At 35.1% G+C, this 20,220-nt stretch overlaps 1 protein-coding gene across 1 annotated transcript in view; it reads right to left on the reverse strand.

Annotated features, from left to right (window-relative positions):
* DIAPH3 (diaphanous related formin 3) overlaps positions 1 to 20,220 on the reverse strand; it is a 536,969-nt gene that overhangs the window by 198,959 nt on the left and 317,790 nt on the right. The window contains exon 22 of the mRNA XM_057494450.1: positions 10,218 to 10,347. Coding sequence (XP_057350433.1) covers positions 10,218 to 10,347 — 130 coding nt within the window. The remainder of the gene's footprint in view (positions 1 to 10,217; positions 10,348 to 20,220) is intronic.

Here is a 20,220-nt window from a genome sequence, read left to right on the forward strand (position 1 = left end):
CCCCTCAGGTCAGTTCTGTTGAACCATTTTCTGCACTCTGGGGAATCACAAGCAGCCTTGTTCTCTACAATTATGAACAGTGTCAAAGGCAAAACGGCTTTTTTGGAAGAGAAAACAATATTGGTAGAAGAAGCTTATCTAGTAGAAGAGCACGTTTACCCATCTACAGATCTGAAAACTCCTTTCTACAAAAAAAATGTTCAAGAGCATGGTAAATATTGAAGAGGTCCATATTACACACATTTGTAACAATATTCAAACTGTTTCCTCAGGGCAATGGTTTGTTTGTAAGTGCATGGGAGGGAGGAGTTACTGCTTTTCATGTGTTCCATAGTAAATACTAAGTATACATAGACTGACTTGCACATTAAGAGAGGGGATGAATTTTCAGTTGTGGTCATTAGAGACCATTCAACTAAGTCCTGGACTGCATATTTCTGGACTAAACAATTTTCCATTTTTTTCTCCTTTCTAGATCTTGCCCCTAAACTCCAACTGCCTATTGAACATGTTTCCTTTATGTTTAATAGGCATCTTAAACTCATATTTTCAAATTGGAACTTATCTTCCTCCTTGAATCTGCTCCTACATCGCAGTAAACATAATTAGTGTTAAGACTCTTCTTTCTCTCTTACCCCACACACCCAGTCAGAGAGGTCCTGTTGGCTCTAGCTTCAAAGTATATTCATTATTAAATACTTCTACCCACTGCTATCTCCTCCGGACCCAGGCCGACATGGTCTCTCCGCTGGATCATCATTACAGCACTGATGTGATTTTACTTCTGCTATTGTTCCTCCAACAGAGCAGCCTGAACAGTGCTTTGAAAATGCAAGTCAGATGTCCCTTTTCTGCTCAAAACCCTTCCAATGGCTTCCCATCTCAGAATAAAGATAAAAATTCTTACAATGACCACGGAAGTCCTATAGAATCTGTTACCTTTCTGACCTTATCTTCTCTCGCGCTTCCCCGACCTACCTCTGTCCCAGGCTCACGTTCATCTGTGGGTGCCTATCCAACTGCTCTTCCCTCTGCCTGGAGTGCTTCTCTCAGATACAGAAAACCTTTCCTTCTCACACCTTCAGGTTTTCACACAAAGGCTTCCTTCTCTATGGGGCTTTCTCTGACCACTCAACCTAAATTTCAATAAACCCTAGCCTGGGATTCCAGAACTAACCATCTGACGTAATACACATTGCCTTCTTTTTTTGGTTGGTTTGTGTTCTACATTCACCACCTAAAATGTAAACTTCAAGAGAGCAGAGACATTTGTGTTCATGGCTCTATTCAGGACCCCAAATGCTGCCCCAAGTGGGACAGAAGAGGTACCCCAAAAATGGATCATGAAGTAACAAACAAATGAATCTTATTTAAGCCACTGTTTTGTTTTCTTCTGTCACTCAAAGTCTAATCTTTACTAATACAAGCGTTAGCATTGTATTTGCTACACAGCAAGAGTTCAACATACTTTGTGGGAAGAGTTTTTATAGGGTTCCTTTCTTTATAGGGTTCAAAACATATAAAAAATGAACTACTATTAGTACACTAATGAATAGAACTAGTACTTTTTCCTTAAACTATGAGGTTGATAGCTACTGATTAACTGCCAGAAGAGTGATAGACATATTTATATGACAGAAGCTCAGTACTGATCAATTTTAAATCAATACTTAAAGACAACTTCTTCTGAAGGGAGAGAAGATTATCTAAGAACATCTTTCCTTCAGATTTTCCTATGAAGAGAAGTAAATATCTTTTTAGATGTCTATCACTTATATCATTTATTTCAAGTGTTAGTTCATATTTCCACATGGCATTCCTTAATAATTCTGGGATGGTAAATTTGTTTTACATAACATGCAAATAGTTCCAGAACAAGATAACCTCCAAGTTGTTGAAGAATTGCTGGATACTAGTTGTATTTTTAAAGGATTTTAGCAGCAGAACTCCTCTTTCAAAAGAAAATTTATATCGAAATTCAAAATATGAAATTATAGGGACTCAGGCTAAAGCAGAGGAAGGAAAATACAACTCATTTTACTAAATCCATTCCCTATACCAGTATATGTCCCAATGGTGAATATGCATTGTTCTGCACATTTATGATCTGTAAAATTTCCTATGCACATCATTCTTTAATTTTTAGAAAAATGCCAAAAAAATGTTGAGTAACAAATCTACAAAATTCTTGCCTCTGTCTTCTTAAGTTTACTTAAGTTTCAGGCAAGACACAGTGGGATCTGCTCAAATAACTTTTGAGGATATGTATTAAAATTCTATTATAATATGTTATTTACAGAGACTCATATTTACCTGCATCATTGACAGCATAGGTAGATGTGTACCAGCAAGAAATAATCACTAAAAAATAATGGCAACAGCTACAACAAATGTAGAGAATTTACAGTGCTTATTAGGAGCTATTCAAGTACAAGTATTTACGCATGTTAACCTAGGTAATCTGAATCAAGTACCACTATTATTCCCATTTTATAGGTAAGCAAACTTTCATATCCCAGAGAGGATAAAGAACTCATCCAAGTTTATACCTCCAGCAACAGGCAGAGCTGGGGTTTGAACCCTAATTGTCTAGCTTTGGAGTCTATGATCCTCACAACAGCTTCTCCCATGATGTAACGCCTCTATAATCTAACTGGGATCACATCTCTCTATTTTGCCCACTGAAATCATTTATTGGAATTATTGAAATTGCCATTGCCTGTAAATAATTCCTAAAATGCAGAGGCATATTATTAATTTTAGTTTAACTGCTTTAGTGTTTGCATATGATGCTATGAAGAGTAATTCACAAGCTTATTGACAATAACCCTTAAATACCAAAGCATTTTACAACATAATTCTAAATGCTTCCGTGTATGTACACCTATCGGTGCAAACTGCCCTTAACTGCTTCATAATTCCCAAAGATGACGGCACTACCTCCACCGTTATGGCAGTGATGACAAGGATGAGCGTAGTGAGCTGAATAGTGTCCCTCAAACATCCGTGTTTACCCAGTACCTTAGAACATAACTTGTCTGAAAACAGGATCTTTGCAGAGGAAATTAGTAAAACTCTTGAGATGAAATTAACCTGGATTGAGAGTGGGCTCTAAATCAAATGACTGGTGTCCTGACAAGAAGAGGTAAGACACAGAGACACAGAGAAGTAGGCAATATGATAACGGAAGCCCAGGAATGCCAAGGATTGCTGGCAGCCCTGGAAGCTAAGGGAGTCATTGGACAGTTCCTGCCTCAGAGCCTCCAGAAGGAACCAATCTCATCAACACCTCGATTTCAGACTTCCATATTCCTGAACAGTTAGAGAATAAATTTCTGTTGTTTAAAGAGATCTAGCGTGTGGTACTTGGTTATGGCAGCCCTAGGAAATTCATACTTAACTACTAGGTCAAGGTTTTTCAAGCTGCATAAGCACAGGCTGGTTTCTGGGGAGCAGCTGGCAATTCTACCTGCAGCATCTGATCAACTCCATGCCTCTTCATGCGGCTGGTTACACACCTACCTTGTGAGCAGTGCGATTCAGCAGATTGCCGTAACTGTATTTGTTCTGTCCACTGCTTAGGTTCCTTTAGTATACAGACTTACTATGGTAAGCTGTCCTTCAGAATGCTCTCATTTGGAAGTTTCTTTCATCTACCGGTTTGTAATTTCCACCTTCAGGTTGCAGAACTAAAGTGCAGTAAATACTGCTCCCACAGCCAGCAGTCTGAGAGAGCTCTGAGACCTTGGCTGTCACTGTTGATCATGTTCTTTTACTTGATGTTCTGTTACCTGATGTTAGCTATGGCTCATAGGTGACACTGATAGAACTGTGTGAGTAGCTATTTCAAATCTGTAGTTGGCCAAAAACCTGCAAACACTGTAAAATGTTAGTTTCTCAAAAAGATTAATGCTGTATGGATGTCACTTTCAGTCTGCTAACCTCCACAAGGATATTGAGGTCTTCCTGGTGTGCCTTTCTTCTTCCTCCCCATCTCGCAGCACAAAGCAGCAGCCATTCAGGAAATGTGCCCAGCTCAGTATTGCGAAAAGCATTCTTCAGCTACAAGTATGGTTCCTCCATGCCCAGGGGTCTTCAGTGTCCATCACAGAATCCTTAACCCTTCTAGAGGCTTTGGCCATGTTCCTTCTATATTCCACTCTGCTGCTTTTCAAAATAGTTTATATTTGCATGATACAACAGTGCAACCTACCACATGCAAGTCTCCAATGTGAACTTTTGAGGCTAACTTTATATAGGTAACCCCTGGAAAAGAACTGTCAGGATTTAAATAAAATGCTGTTCATCAGACAATTTGAACCAGTACACTATGCTCACAGCTCATATAAATATTCTTCATAAATCCTGTAATTACCTGGTGAATGGCCCAGTTATATTTCATACCTTTTTTTGTTAAAAGCATTAATTTGTCAAATGTACAGTTTTACATCCACTTCCATTTTAGTATGTATATGCAAACCTTATATGTGAATTACATTTTAAAAATAAATTGCCTTTTATTATATTTGTTTTGTGGTAATATTAGAATTATTTTACAATTCCTAAGAATTGTGATCAGATGACTTCCGACTGTCACTTAGATCACAGAGACCTACTTACACAGGAGTCATAAACTAGTTCTCCAGACATAACTGTTACTCTCCCATCTACCTGTAGAACCCTGCTACCTAGCTAGGAGACCCCAAATACTTAAGACTATCCCAATAAAATAATGCAAAAAAAGGTAAAACCATCTATCCACACCTCCCTTTAAAAAAAAAGTGTCAGCACATAATTCAGTGTTACTAGCCTTTATCAGCTATTTGCTTATAATAAAATTATAACTCTTATAGTAGGAAAAGAAGGATAAGTGATAAAGAAATATATATAGGGACATAGTGAGTAAAAGACAAAACAAAAACATAGTATACACCAGTGTAAATAGATGCATTCTAAAATAAAATCTAAGGGAGGCCACAGAACTAACCCTGAAACTAAATGTGAATGTTCAAGAATATATTTATCTAGATTGCCTCAATATTTACTCATACATGTACCAATTTATGGATCATGTGTATTCAAAAAAGGAATTGAGGTATATTTTTAATTATCTAAAATTATGTGATAATTCATGGTTTGTACAAGAACCTTTGATATCCCTAAACTGATTAACTAGTGAACATCCAGCAAAGCAGGTCTATGACTGTTTCTTCAAATGATAAAGTAAAATATCATTCAGCATAAGGCTCTTCTACTCTACAGCCAAAAAACTCTAGGCAAGAAAAACCTCTAAAGTTATTCTATTAGTTTGCTAGGTCTGCCTTCACAAAATGCCACTCACTGTGTAGCTAGCACAACAGAAATTTATTCCTCCTAGTTCTAGAGTCCAAGATCAAGGTGTCGGTAAGCTGGGTTTCTCCTGAAGCCTCTCTCCTTAGCTTGCAGATGGCCACCTTCTGCTGTGTTCTTAACACGGTCAGTCTGGTGTGCACATGCCTCCCTGGCATCTGTCTGTTCAAATTTCCTTTTCTTACAAGAACACAGGACAGATTGGATCAGACCCACCCTAAGAGCCTCATTTTACCTTAATCACCCTTTTAAAGACCTGATCTCTCCCTCTATATATACTCACATTTGAGGTGCTAAGGGTTAGGGCTTTAATGAATGAAGGACTTCAACATAGGGGGATAGAATTCAGCCCATAACAAAATATATTCCTGTGCTCTTTATTGACAATTCCTTCAAAGAAATATCCTACATGGCTGTTTTGTCTATCTAAATTATTTTATTATAAATACCCCCACCACCAACAGTGTGTCCTTTAAAATCATTTCACTGCACTGGCAAGAATGAATGCTAAAGTATATTTTTGTATAACTCTAATATCCTACAGCTGATCTGAAACACCAAATGAATTATTTATCTCAAAAGCTTAAGAGGTTCCAACCTATAACCTCCACGACATAATGGTTCCAACTAAGACAATGTTAGTTACGCTGTTAATTCTGTTACATAATAAATACTTTTATGTATTTATAATAAATGCTTAAAATACATATTAAACTTGCCAATAAATTTTAATTGGCATTTTTGGAAGTCTATAGCATAAAGAGGTTAATGGAGGCCTTTGAAAATGCTTTCTGCTTATTATAGCAGGTGAATTTGAAATTTTCAAACATTATGCATTTCCAGGTGGCAGCCACCTGGAAATTAAGCACTCTAAGTGCTCACAGTAGGTGAATAAAAGATAAACATTTGGTATTTAGTAAGGCATTTACCATAAAATGTTAGAAAGTCATGAGGAATTGGAAACTAGGAGATGTATTTGAGTAGACAAATATTTGGGTCAGACCAAGGAATTACTAGTTAAAATCAAACAAATAGTCTTAAAAGCTGAGAGGTCTATAAAATGGAAAGAGCAAAAATCAAATATATCAAAGAATGCTCCAGAAAGCTAAAAATGTGGAGATGGAAAAAAGTAAAAACAATCAGAAATGGGCAGTCATTAATCCACTCTAATAATACACTGAATATTGTCCTTTTTCTGGAAGCTAATTCATTCCCAGCAGTTCTAGGAATAGTTTATAATCTAGAATAGTAGTTTTTAAATAGTGGTCTAAGATTTTCTGTAAAATCAATGAATTTATCCTTAAGGAAAGAGAGGAGTACACAGAAACTTAGGTGAGGTACCTAATAAGGACCAGGAAAAACAATGAAGAGAAGGTGACAATTGCTTTAAGTTATTGATGATGGAGAAAACTAGACAACATTCTAGGTTCCCCATCACTTCCCCTAGATTTAACTTAGAATCTGCTACACAGCTCTCAGTTGAGATGTTGAAGGCTGTACAGGTACAGGGCAAATAAGAAAAAGAAAATCAGAAGAAAGGGTGCCAAGAAGAATTTTCTCAAATAAACAGTTTGAGAAGGAGAGGTGAAGGGTATAGGAATCAAGAGCTACATTTTAAGGCCTATTGTGATGTACCTACTGCAGTACAACTGTAGATGGCAAGTAAACTGTTGGATATACAGGTGTGGTGCCTAGCACGGAGTCTGAGAAATCTGTAAAAGCCATAATGTAATGATAGTACTTAAGTCCTAGCAAACTGAAGCAATCACCTAAGGAGAAATTATAAGAAGGTAAAAAAAGGGAAGGGCTCAGCATTAGGTTAGTAACAGCAATACTTAGACATTGTCCAGAAGAGGATGTGCAAGTAAAGGACATTGAAAGTAGGAGGGAGAGAAGCCAGGCGTCAGTGAGAGACCCTAGGTTTCACTAAGACACTCACGATACCTTGGACCAGCAACAAGATGAACAATTTTTGAAACACAGTAATCACACAACACATGCTTATTAAATGAATGAGTGAATAAGGGAGTTACGGTCTTGACTACCATGCCATTTCTAGAACTTAAAGTTGACTTATCCAGGGTAGAATGGAAATACATGGTAGAGATATGATAACCCTAAAAAGACAAGGTTAAACAAAATGACACTACAGACTTACCTTGGTTTTATTTTGGTACACCCATGAAATCCCCTTTTATAATATTTCACTACTCTTAATAAAATACCATTCCAGCTTAATATTGAATTGGGTTATTATGAAATAATCAAGAAAACCTTCATAGATTAGAGTCCATTAATTTCAACTGTTCAGACAAGGGAAAAATGTATTCAACCCAAAGAAGTCCAGAAAGAAAAATTTCAACTGTGTACAGAAATGCAATAATGATCCAAAATATTTTCACTGAAAAACAACAGAAAAGCTGTAAACCATTACCTCTTAGAAAAGCAGCAGCCCTAATGAAGCATATTTTTGAAAACTGTCACACAAGTAGGCTCATTAGTTGCATGAAAGATCCTCCTGCTGATCCAGGAGCACCTAATGGCCAGGATTTGCTATGTCTCAAAAGCAAAGGTAGTTTTTAATTTATGTAATAGCTCACTGAGGAGGTTTCAAATCTGGATACTTTTAAATGATATACAAATGATATAAAAAATGATATACAAAAGCCCTGAAATTCTCCAAAGCAAGCACACTTATTTCATCCAAAACATTACATTTATTCCTCTAAAATCTCATTCATTAATAGGGTAATATAATCATAAAAAGAAATAATGCTCAACAATCAGCTACACTATTAAAAAATATCAGTGATGGCTCTTCTATTGCAAATATGAAGTTGGCTGCTCTCTGTGAATCACATTAACGGTATCTGCTGACCCACACACATATGCATGCCTGCCCTGTAACAGATGGAAACAAAAAACCCGAAGGCTTCAGGATGCCCCACAGAAACACCAAAAAAGAAAACAGAAGAATCTAATTACCAAGCTACAACTCTGCAAACCCTTATGAGAGTTAAGTATTTTTCCAAAGCAAAATATTGCAACATTTATACAGAATTTTAAGTACAAATGAGGCAAGATAAAAGACATTTAAAAATTTAATTTCTAGCAATACTGCTAGAAAATTAATTCTGTCATAAAAAAATACCTGAAAGGGAAGTATGTTCCAGCTTGCTGCTCGCTTTTAGAACTAGTAGGAAAGAGGGTGAGGTGGTCAGAAATCCAAACTGCTATAATCAGAAAAGACTTGCAATGATGTAATTCTTGCTGAAGACTTAATGTTGGTATAAATAAGTAACTACTCAACTTATCTTTTCCCCAGAAAAAGAACTTCCTCTATATGTCAAGGCACTTTGCACCACTTTTTCATTTACTACTCTTACTTATCAGGCTTACCATTCATCAAGAACACCGTTTTCAATTCTCTCTCATTTTGTTTTCAAATTTTATTCTAAAATTTCAGTAATCATATTTTAGGGAAGAAGCCTTCCCTGAGTTAATGAATCAATCACTTAAAACCTATTTTGAATAGTATTGCGTTATTTTTAATATTTTTTTCTCCATGCCCTTTTGCTCTATCTCACACTATTTTAATATGAGAAAATAATTTGGGTCATTTTCCCTTCTTAAACTCCATTAAAACATTTACACTTAAATGTAGACATTCTCTTCTTATACCAAGGAGAGTTTAAGGTAACACAAGGGCAAAGTAAATCTAATATCATTATTATATTAGGTTGCAGGAGTGAAAAGTATAAAGTTTACTTTTGGTCTTCAAGATCCAGACTATTTTCAACCTTGCCCCTACCATACACACGCAAAAGGCTGTATGAGACACACATTTCAAAGAAACATACATTTCAGAAAAAAATTTCAAAGGATATCTCATCTAATCGCATTGCCTCTCTGAAGATAAAGTGCAACTAAAACAATTTAAGGTGGATAGGCAATGAGAAAAGTGATTTTTTAAAAGGGGTATTAACTGTAATATAGAAAAAGTATCCTTCTCCAAGTTGACAAATTCCAATTTTAAGACAGAAATAAACACACTACAAAAATAGTTTGGCATTACTAATGACCAGTGGTCAACACACACAAAAATAGATATTTCACCATTTCAAGTGAGGTGTCTTCCAAAAAGTATATTCATACTTTTATATATAATCTTACAAATGTGTAGGTTGTTGGAACAAGTAAAATTTTTTCCACAGAATCAATGTAATAAATGAATGAAAACTGGATTCTTCTGGTGGCCAAAAAATTACATTTAAACCATATTATAGTCAACTATTAATAATAGGTCCAGTTTTTTCTATATGACCCTTTAGAACCTAATCTAAACCCACAGTAGAGGCTAGAAGCAGGTTGAAATTTGGATATTAGGAAGGAATGAAATGATCTCGTGCAGTTTGGTCTCTATTAGGATAAAGAACGCAGGCTCCACTTGGAAAGTGGGAAGAGAGAGATTAAGAAATTAGGCAGATGGGGGACATTGTTTACTGGTGCTCAGGTTAGATACATAATAGTCCCCAAGTGCTTGTGCCTGCAACTGAATCAAAGTAACATGTGGAGGAGGCTTATTTAGCAGCAGAAGGTGGGGCTGGCAAGTACTCATAAGGTTTACACTGCAGAACAATTTATTTTTGAGTACGGAGCCTCATAATCTAATCAAAAAACCTCAGAGCTCCAGTACTGATGACTCATAAAACAAATATCCTACAACTTTCTATTTTTAAAATGCCACATTCAGTATCAAAACATGGGACAAACTAGCAAGTACATTCAAACAAAAGGCCATCATTTTCTGTCCTTAAGTACGAACTGAAAAACCAGAGCAGTGAAATGTTCTCTGTAAAAGCACAAACCTTTGCTAGCTTTGTCCAAATGACCCAAATCATCCACAAAATGCAGGATCTCAGGATACTTTTCTTCACAGATTTCCACCAGAAAATGAAGTAGTGTTGTTTTCTGATCTGCTGATTTTGTGTCCTTCAGCTAAACAGAATAAGAGAGGGGGAAAAAAAAAAAAAAACGGTAAAAAATATTTCAATAATCTGCCCACTGAAATAATGTCAATACTGTATTTGGTAGATAAGAAATAAGTGAGTTGTAAAATTAGTTAATTCTATTTTTGAAAAGCAAATATTTAAACCTGGAAAGCTGCTCTTCAGGTATTGTTGTTTGATCAAGATCATTAATATTTATTAAAAAGGCAGAATACATTTAATCCAATCTAATATGCAACATTTTATGGGTAAAAATATGTGGTAAATAAGTGGAAAACAAAATAATCTGAAAGTCTCTATAATAGGAATACATGAACCTGGGCATTTGTTCATTTTCCATTTGGCATGTATTTATACAATGCCTAATAGATACTGTAGGAGTTGGAGATACAACAAATAAGAAGACACAGTTATCCTCAAAAAGCTATTGAGTGTAAAAGAAAACAAAAAGCAAGTATTTACCCTGGGTGACAAACAGAATAGTAAAAATAATCATGAACACCTAGGAGGACAGGGCATCTGAACTGAATATTGGTGGAAGGATGCTGTATGGGATTAGGTTAGGAAAGGAAAAATTCAAAAGTGCAGTGACACAGGCAGATGGAGCAGCATATGAGAAAGGTCATAGATGAGGAAGGAAATGGTGCATTCGAGGAGTTAAGAGTGACTCCAGAATAAAAGTGGGTGTTGGGGATACCAAGCAGGGAGAGTAGAAAGATATCAATCTAGAAGACAGGAAAAGACCAGAAAATAAAAGGGAAGGTATACCACACAATGGAAATAGGATTTTGATCCATAAGAATTGGAGTCATTAAACTGGATTGAAGATGATCGGATGTACATTTTAGAGAGTTCCCCCGAGCGCAGTGTGGACAGATTAGAGTATGGGTGAGAACAGAAGCAGAAAGGGTAACTGAAAGAGCTGTTCCAGTAATCCAGGCGGGAAAGCAGTCAGTCTTGGGAATGGAGAGAATGGGACACGGTGGGCATGGAAAACCAGGTGATGATGCCCTTAACTGGAACTGGACAGCAAGTCTGAGAAGCAGATTTGAGTGGGGTGGGCAAAGAGGAGAACTCTTTCAGCTTTGGATAAGTAAAATTTGAAGCTTTTAAGTAACATTCAAGTGGAAATGCCCAGAAAGGACTTGGATTTATACAGGCGCAAAACAGGGTTTCCTGACTTTTTTCATTACTATTAGCTAAGGAGCTTCTTCTTCAGGATTTTTCTTCCTGTTTGCACCTATAAAATTGTAAAATCACACATATACTGTATATTTGTTTCTGTACTATATGTATATCTGTGCTTTGCAAGTAAAAACAGTAAGGTATGTAAGATATTTTTGTGTAGTGACTGGGGGTAGGCAGTATTCGGTGTGAACACAGGGCAAATATGTAATCTGTTAGTGTTTCCTACAACTGGGTAATCACTCAGAGCAGATACATGTATAAGGGGAAAAAAATCATTGTTTCAGTATGAGGATTTAATTCAGAGCCAGAAATTCTTGGCATACCCAACTGTGCACAACCTTATCTACTTGCCTCCTTTCCAGTAATTTCCTATTTTAAAATAGGTATACACACACACACACATACACGTATGTCCATAATTTTTTCAAATTATACATCATTAAACATTGTATCATTATCAGAAAAATATCAAACGACAGGTAACAATATCTGACAGTGGCAGACAGATTCTGTGCCACCACATATATCAACACACATTACTTAACTAATCCAAAAACCATCGTATCCCTGGAAACATACAGCTACCCTCCTAGACAGACTTCCACATGATCAATCATATAATAGGCTCAAATGCTACATTGGCTTATTCAACATGCAAACCAGAAGAATAATTCCTGGCACTTTAAAAACTACATCAAACACAATCCATTATTTCATGCCTTTTAAAAGGAACATACATCACAAAACCCATCCGTTTTGACAAAGTCCTCAAAAAAGGACTCGATTACAAGCTAGATTAATTGCTACTAACACCTATGGATGACCTGGTAATGCTAAAACAAGCCTTTAACTAGTTACATGGCCTGAGGCAATTTACTGGACCTCAGTTTTCACACAGGTAAAATAAGAAGAGGGAACTGGACAGGAAAAGGGAACTCTGCATTCATTCTCTACTCCAAAAATATTAAGAATATATTATAGTTAGTAGATAAAGCAAAATCTAATTTTTGAAAAGATTACAAAAAATGAAGAGACCTAATTATAATTTCAAATCAGAATTTATTTGTGTGTGCTTTAGTCAGTTACTACCTTTCAGTTTTCGCATATACTGAGAATGTTAATCCGATTTATGAAACTTTTCAACTCTATATAGTGTCACTCACACTCTCGTGCTTAACAGGTAAGGCCAGCATAAAAGCAGCAAGCTTTCATGTGTACGGTAGTTCTCTCTTGTACAATCAAGAGTCAGCATAAAAGTAGTCTTTGTTTTTGTTATTTTTTTAAAGCACCTTAATAGCGAACTCTTCTATTTCCCCTTCTACCCCATTACAGCCACGACTCCCTGGGAACACTGTCCCTTCCGGGGACTCTCAGCTCCAGATGGTCACTAGTCAACACCCTTCCTTAGCAGGTTCCTTTCACGTGAATAAACTAGATACACAGCTTGTATGAAATGTTGATTAACCCAAGTACCATCTACCTCTATAATTTGTAAAGCCTGAAAAGAGCTTTCCAGTACTATTTGTGATGTAGTTGAACAGCCAGCAACTGCTAAGATTAATACAAAGAAATCTCCATGACCCACCAATAACCAACTGGATCAAACATGATCTTTATTCACGATCTAGAATTCAGTTAGAATCCTAGAACATACTATAGTTTATAGCACCTACCAGTTGAATAAATGTTACGTATACAGGCAAACAGAGATTTAAGTTTTTCAAAGACATCATAAAGTTAAACACTAATTTATGGAGGAGAATCCTATGCTGGCTGTATTACTGAAAACATAACTGATTAGCAAGTAGCATATTGGTTAAAGTCTAATATTAGGAAGTGTACTCCCTGAATAGTAAATGGAAACAAAATTCTCTCATCTTTCCAAAGTCTATATTTAATAATTGTGAGACTAAAAAAAAAACCCTCAAATTTCCAAATAAATAAATTTGAAATTAATCTTAATAAACGATAAGAAGTTCAGTTAAGAAATATAGACAGTGGCTGTTGATACTGCAGTGTCTCATTTAAAAATTATGTGCCTCTAAATCCCAGGGCAGAGATTCTTCCTGCAGGTCTTAACATTCTCAGGGAAACTGTACAATGCTGCCAAGGTATTCTTTCTGTGTCAGTTGCTCTATTCCCTCTCTCCTTCCCCCAAATCATTTTAGAAAAAAAGCAAAGAAAAAAAGCAGTTTTCCAAAAGCATGCAAACACAACAAAATATACTTATCAAAGTCCTCATCTTGCTCAATTTTTTTTTTTTTTACTTTTCTGATAAATATGAACAACTAAAAAAGGGCACATTTCTATTTCTATTAATTACTCATACAGACACAATCAGCAATTGAGTAAGAACAAGGAGAGCTTGGGAGATAGTACTAATTTTGTTGAAAAGAAAAGGACAGGTCACTTGAGTGCACTTTGTAATGCTAACTCTTTAGCATTCAGGAGAGAAACTGAAGCTAAAATATTTGCTCTAGAAGTTTACTTAGGTTTAAAAAATATGCTTTATTAAATTTTAACAGACATTGCTTGACAGGATTCCTTTTGTGTTATTGTCAAGAGATGTATCTTACTGATGAGTAATCATCACTGTTAAGTAGAATTTCTTATTCATATACTGTTTTTGTAAGGTACATTTAACGCAGCAGAGATGTCAAATAAACAAAAAGATGGATGGAGTTTCTTCAACTACTCTGTTCATTCCAGACAAAATAATGTTAAAAGAAGATCCTGTAATAAATCATGGCCTAGTTGTCAGTCTGGAGTAGAACTGCTTTGTAGCTATAATGCAAAGTTTTGGATTTTTAAGGTATTCAGCACAATTTGGACATTTAAAAATACTTCATAGTTTTCATTGTAAGGAAGAAAATACCTAAAATAAAAATTAAGTATCTTTTTGGTGATCTTCAGAATCCAAAGACCTCTGAACTCTTTGACTAATGACACTTATATTTTAAGAACACTGTTCAACGTAGTAACTCTGTTCCCCATGATGTTCCTGTTATCTAAGGATGCATCAAAACAGCAGTGATTCTTTAGATGTTGTAGACATTGCTACACACCATAAAAATGACAAAATTATAAGAATCTGTAACCATCCCATGAACATTCTAGAAGACCCTAACTTGTGAATAGTACTACTAATACTGTTTATAACACCAGGTCTTATTTATGGGGCACTTACTATGAGAAATGGACTAGCCAAAAACTATATGTTTAGTGTTTAAAACACCCAACATCCCAGGAGGAAGGAACAAGTATTATACCAACTATCAAGGAAAAGAGAGTTTTGAGAGATCATGTAGTATAAACCAGATCACATAGCTACTGTCCAGTAGAACTAAGATTCACATCTGTGAATCCACAGCTCTTAGCCACTACAAAATAGTTCTGCTACAAAAATCTCATTATTTTTGCTTATTATGATGTCTAGCTTATTATGTATCAAAATAAAATTTTCAAAACACAATGGACTGAAAAGGTAGTAAACAACAAAAGAGTATTTATGCAATTTAAAATGTTGAAGCCACATAACCCAATTGCAGCCTGGAAAGCCTCTGAAAACAGACGCGCTTTACACCTCAGGGCATTTCTAGTTCTGAGGGCATGTGTTTTTTTTTTATATCCTTTTATCTATAAAATTAATAAAATGCCTCCTGAATCTTATCAAATAGCAAGTGTTTCCATATTACTAATAGATTAGTGCTTACAAAATATTATTTACACATGGTTAGATGAAAATATACCTGTAAAGTTCAACCTTTAACAGACTTAAACAAGTACATTTACTAACATCACATTCCATCTTAAACCCGATACAGAATAAAGTGATTTTTATATGTATGAAATAGCATCTCTAAATGTCTAAATGTAAGCTAAAGGAATCCACAGGAAAATGGATGTGTAAATACTGTTAAAGAATTTATGTTTGCTCAGACAGGAAGCTCAGAGTCAACGTGCCAGTAAAAACTCCCTAGTGAAACCAGCCACAATTATAGACTGGATGTTTTTTAATATGCATAAATACATTTTTTAAATAATCACTATGCAGATCAAATTTTTCAAAAAGAATGGTTTTCCCTCTAAAATGAATGGAAATTAAAACCTTGATATAAATAAAACAAGATGCTTATCACCATCTACGTCACTGCCATAACCATTAATCCTACAATAAAAACTGCTTTAATGATTCTTAAAGATAGCAATAGATATTAGGTAAAAAAGATATTAAATTATTTATAGCATTCATATATAAAACAACTTGTATTTATTACTTAATTTTCATTTTAGAATGATAATGAGTTGAAACCTTAAATAAGAAAATGCTTTAAATAATGTGGACTTGTATAATTATAACAAGCTGTTTCTACAATATCCCCCCACATACAGTTTCCCTAAATTATGGTTTTAACATGCTTCTCTTGGATTTTAGTGAACACAGAAACTTCACTGTTAAAAACATTTTTGCATTTTTGTAAAATTTTGACTTATCTATTGTATCTATAAATGTTCTGTTTATATATATCGCCCCTCATTCCATGAGACATTTAAAACAGCTCAGTGTTATTAACATAAGTGGATAAAATACATTAATTTTAAATTAAAAATTTTCTGACCTTTTTTTTAACTAAGACTTTTTTAAAAAGCAGTTTCAGCTTCACAGAAGAAATGAACAGAAAATACAGAGTTCCCTTTCATTTCTTCTCCACACACACACACACCAACTCTATTAGTAACATTTGCATTAGTGGGTACATTTGTTATAATTACACACCAATACTGACAAATTATCATCAACTAAGAGCCATAGTTTACACTTGCAGTTCACTCTTTAGGTTCTACAGTTGTACGGGTTTTGACAAATACATAATAGGTTGTAACTATCATAATAGTGTCATACAGAATAGATTCGCCACCCTAAAAAATTTCCATGCTCCACCTGTTCATCTCTTCTTTTCTCCCTCCTCCACACAACCTTGCCACCCACTTATTTTTTTACTTTTCCAGAAAGTCATATAGTTGGAATCAGAGTAGGTAACTTTTCAGATTAGCTTCTTTTCCTTACTATACATTTAAAGTTCCTCCATGTCTTTCTTGGCTGGAGAGATAATTTCTTTTTATGGTTGAATAATATTCCATTGTATGAATGCATCACAGTTTGTTAATCCATTCATCTACTGAAGGCATCTTAGTTGCTTCCAAGTTTTGGAAATTATAAATAAAGCTGCAGTGAACATTTACATGCAGGTTTTCAATTTCCCTGGGCAAATAAGAGTGTCCAACTGCATCCTACATTAAATCTACGTTTAGCTTTGTAAGCTTTATAACTGTCAGTCTTCCAAACCGGATGTACCATTTTGCATTCCCTTCAGCAACGAATGAGAGTTCCTACTGCATCACATCTTTGTCAGCATTCAGTGTTGTCATGTCAGTGTTTTAGATTTTAACCATTCTAATAGATGTATCATGGTGTCTCATTGTTTTAGTTCGCAATTCCTTAATGACACAGTCAACTTAATAGTCAACCTAACAATTGACTATGTTCATGTATTTATTTGCCATTTGTAAATCCTCTTTGGTAAAGTGTCTGGTCAGGTCTTTCGATCATGTCTTATTGAGTTTTTTTCTTACTGTTGAGTTTTCAGAAGTCCTTTGTATATTTTGGCTGTAAGTCCTTTAGCAGATACGTGTTTTGTTGCAAAGGTTTGCTCCCAGTCTGTAGCTTATCTTTTCTCTCTTAATAGTGTCTTTAGTAGAACAGAAGTTTTTAGTTTTGCTGAAGTCCAATGTACCAATATTTTCTTTCATGGATTATACTGTTTGGTGTTATATCTGAAAAGTCATCACAAACCCAAGATCACCTGGGTTTTCTTATGCTATCTTCTGTAAATTATATAGTTTTGTGTATTACATTTAGATCTATGATCCATTTAGAGTTAACTTTTTTGAAAGGCATGAAGTCTGTATTTGATTTTTTTTGGTGGGGGCATGTATATATATCAGTTGTTTCAGCACCATTTCATTGAAAGACTGTTCTTTCTACACTGAATTGCTTTTTATTTCAAGGATTTGACTATATCTGTATGGGTCTATTTCCGGGCTATTTTGTCCCACTGAACTATCTGTCTTTTTCTTCTTATTTTCCAGTACAACATTTTGATTACTACAGTTTTTCAAGCAGTATTCAGTCAGGTTATATCAGTTCTCCAACTCTGTTTTTCTTCAGTGTTAGATTAATGCCTAAGTATTCTCTGTGTATACTAACATAAGTGATATTGTTTGTATTTCAAATTCCAATTGTTCATTGCTGGTATTTGGAAAGTGATTTACTTTTTATGTCAACCCATATCCTGACACTTTGCTATATTCACTTACTAGTTCCAGGAACTAATCTAACAAAACACATACAAGATTCTTATGATAAGGAATACTATAAAGTATTGATGAAAGAAATTAAAAAGATCTAATAAACTGGTATTCCACATTCAATGAAAGAAGTATTCAATATTAAGATGCTACTTCTTTCAAATTGATCTATAGGTTCAATACAATCCCAATCAAAAATAAATTTTTTTTGGTTGATTCTCAGGAATTTTCTACTAAGGTAATCATTTCACCCATGAGCAAAGACAGTTTTATCTATTCGTTCTCAACTTGTATATCTTTTATTTCTTTTTCTTGTCTTATTGCATTAGCTAAAGCTACCAGGACAATGTTTAATAGGAATGGTGAGATGGCATATCCTTTCCTTGTTCCTGATCTTGAGGGGAAAACATTGTTTCTTACCATTTAGTATGATTCTAGCTATAGTTTCTGTAGATGTTCTTTACCAACTTGAAGTTCCTTTCCATATTTATAGTCTGTTGAGAGGTTTTGTCCTGAATGGATGTTGGATTTTATTAAATGCCTTTTCTGCATATATTGATATGATCAAATGATTTTTCCTCAGTCTGTAGATAAGATTACACTAGCTAATTTTCAAATACGGAACTAGCCTTCCAAACCTGGAATAAATCCCATTGGTTGTGGTATGTAATCCTTCATATATTGTTGGTTTTGATTTATAATATTTTATTAAGGATTTTTACATCTATGAGAAATATTGATCTATAATTTCCCTTTCCTGTAATGTCATTGGTTTTGGTTTGCAATGATTCATTATTGTACTCCCAGACCCCTGCCGCCTAAGAACAAATGTTCATAAATACTATTGACAAAGTATTACTGTATTGATAATAATGTTGCATGTTTTGCTTCTGATCTCAAAAAATGTAGAAAAAATGCAGACCCTTAATAAAGGAGAGGTAAACAACAAGCTTTGTAGGGTATAAGGACCAGGGCATAGTGTCCAATTTTTGATTTTTCATTTACAAAATGTACAAAAACAGGAAACCAGACTATGTTAGGAACTGTTGGTAAGATTTATTGTGGGTGCTACCTCTGACGAGCAGTAGCAGCCTACAAGCTTGGTGTTAAGGTGAATTCCAAGGCTGAATGTTTAGAGGAAAGGAAGTTTGACAGATTAGCACTGCTTGTCATGAAAGCAGTGAGAAGACAGCACACAAGCAGTGTATTTACTGTTCATGAGCAAAGCCAGTGACTTTTATAATTCCAGTAAAAGAATAATTCTATTTTACAATGTTTAATACAATTGAGAAAACAAACAAAGGTACTGTGCATAAAATTTATCAAAAACACTACTTAGTAAAGCCAATTAAATATTTCCTGGAAAATGCTAGCAGTTAAATGCATTAAGAATTCTAAATAGTTCTGCATTGCTTTGTATTTTCAGTGTTTAGTTGGCTGGGTGTAAAATAAGGATGTCATTTGTTATCTGCAAGTCTTTGGCAAAACGTACTTTACTTTCAAAAGGTGCCAAAATTTACAGGTGTGATTTTGCCAATCTGATAAAGAAATAAAAATCCCTCTAAAATACTGAATGCAGAAGGAACAATGGATTTGTTTGGCAGAGGTCTTTCTTAAAAATAATTTCATAGAGTAAAGGAAAAGGTGATACAGGAGAATCAATTTCACAAAAAAAGATTCACAGTATTTCTGTATGACTGTGATAGGTAGGCAAAATACAAAGTGCCTGTGACAGGCAGAGGTATTTGTCTCCTGCCTTTTATAGTCTAAACTATAGCTCTTCCTCTGTAATGTAGAGCTCTGCAAAATAACTCAGGATAGTGGCCAACGGCTTGCTCTAGTTCCACTGTGTGCCTCAGATTCACACTCCTTTTCTTCACTATTTCTTCAGAATAGTGCTCAGCTTGGCATGAAAGAAAAGCAGTTTTTGGAAATATTCTCACGACTCATCCTTAAATGAAGAAGTAGAGCTGTTTCTATTTTTGGGTTTTTTTTTCTTGTATTGTGAAGTTTTACTTTTGCATATTTGTTGGTTGGCTGGTTCCAGGCCACCAATGAGGGGTTTTCCATCCTGGGATAAGGAAGTAGGGCAGAAAGCAGATAAAGGGATTCTCAGTTCAGTTTGTGCATTAACATCACCTGGGGGACTTTTGGAAAAAAAAACAGCACTCCTCAGGCTCCCCATCCACATGGGCTGAAGCAACTGATCAGATTTGGGGCTGACACAGGTTACTTCCAAGCTGAGAATCAATGTCCTACAAGAAAAGCTTTTCACATTTTCAAGATATCACTCACTAAAATTGTT

The sequence above is a fragment of the Manis pentadactyla genome, chromosome 17 (assembly GCF_030020395.1).
Source record: "Manis pentadactyla isolate mManPen7 chromosome 17, mManPen7.hap1, whole genome shotgun sequence".
Classification (NCBI taxonomy): Eukaryota; Metazoa; Chordata; class Mammalia; order Pholidota; family Manidae; genus Manis; species Manis pentadactyla.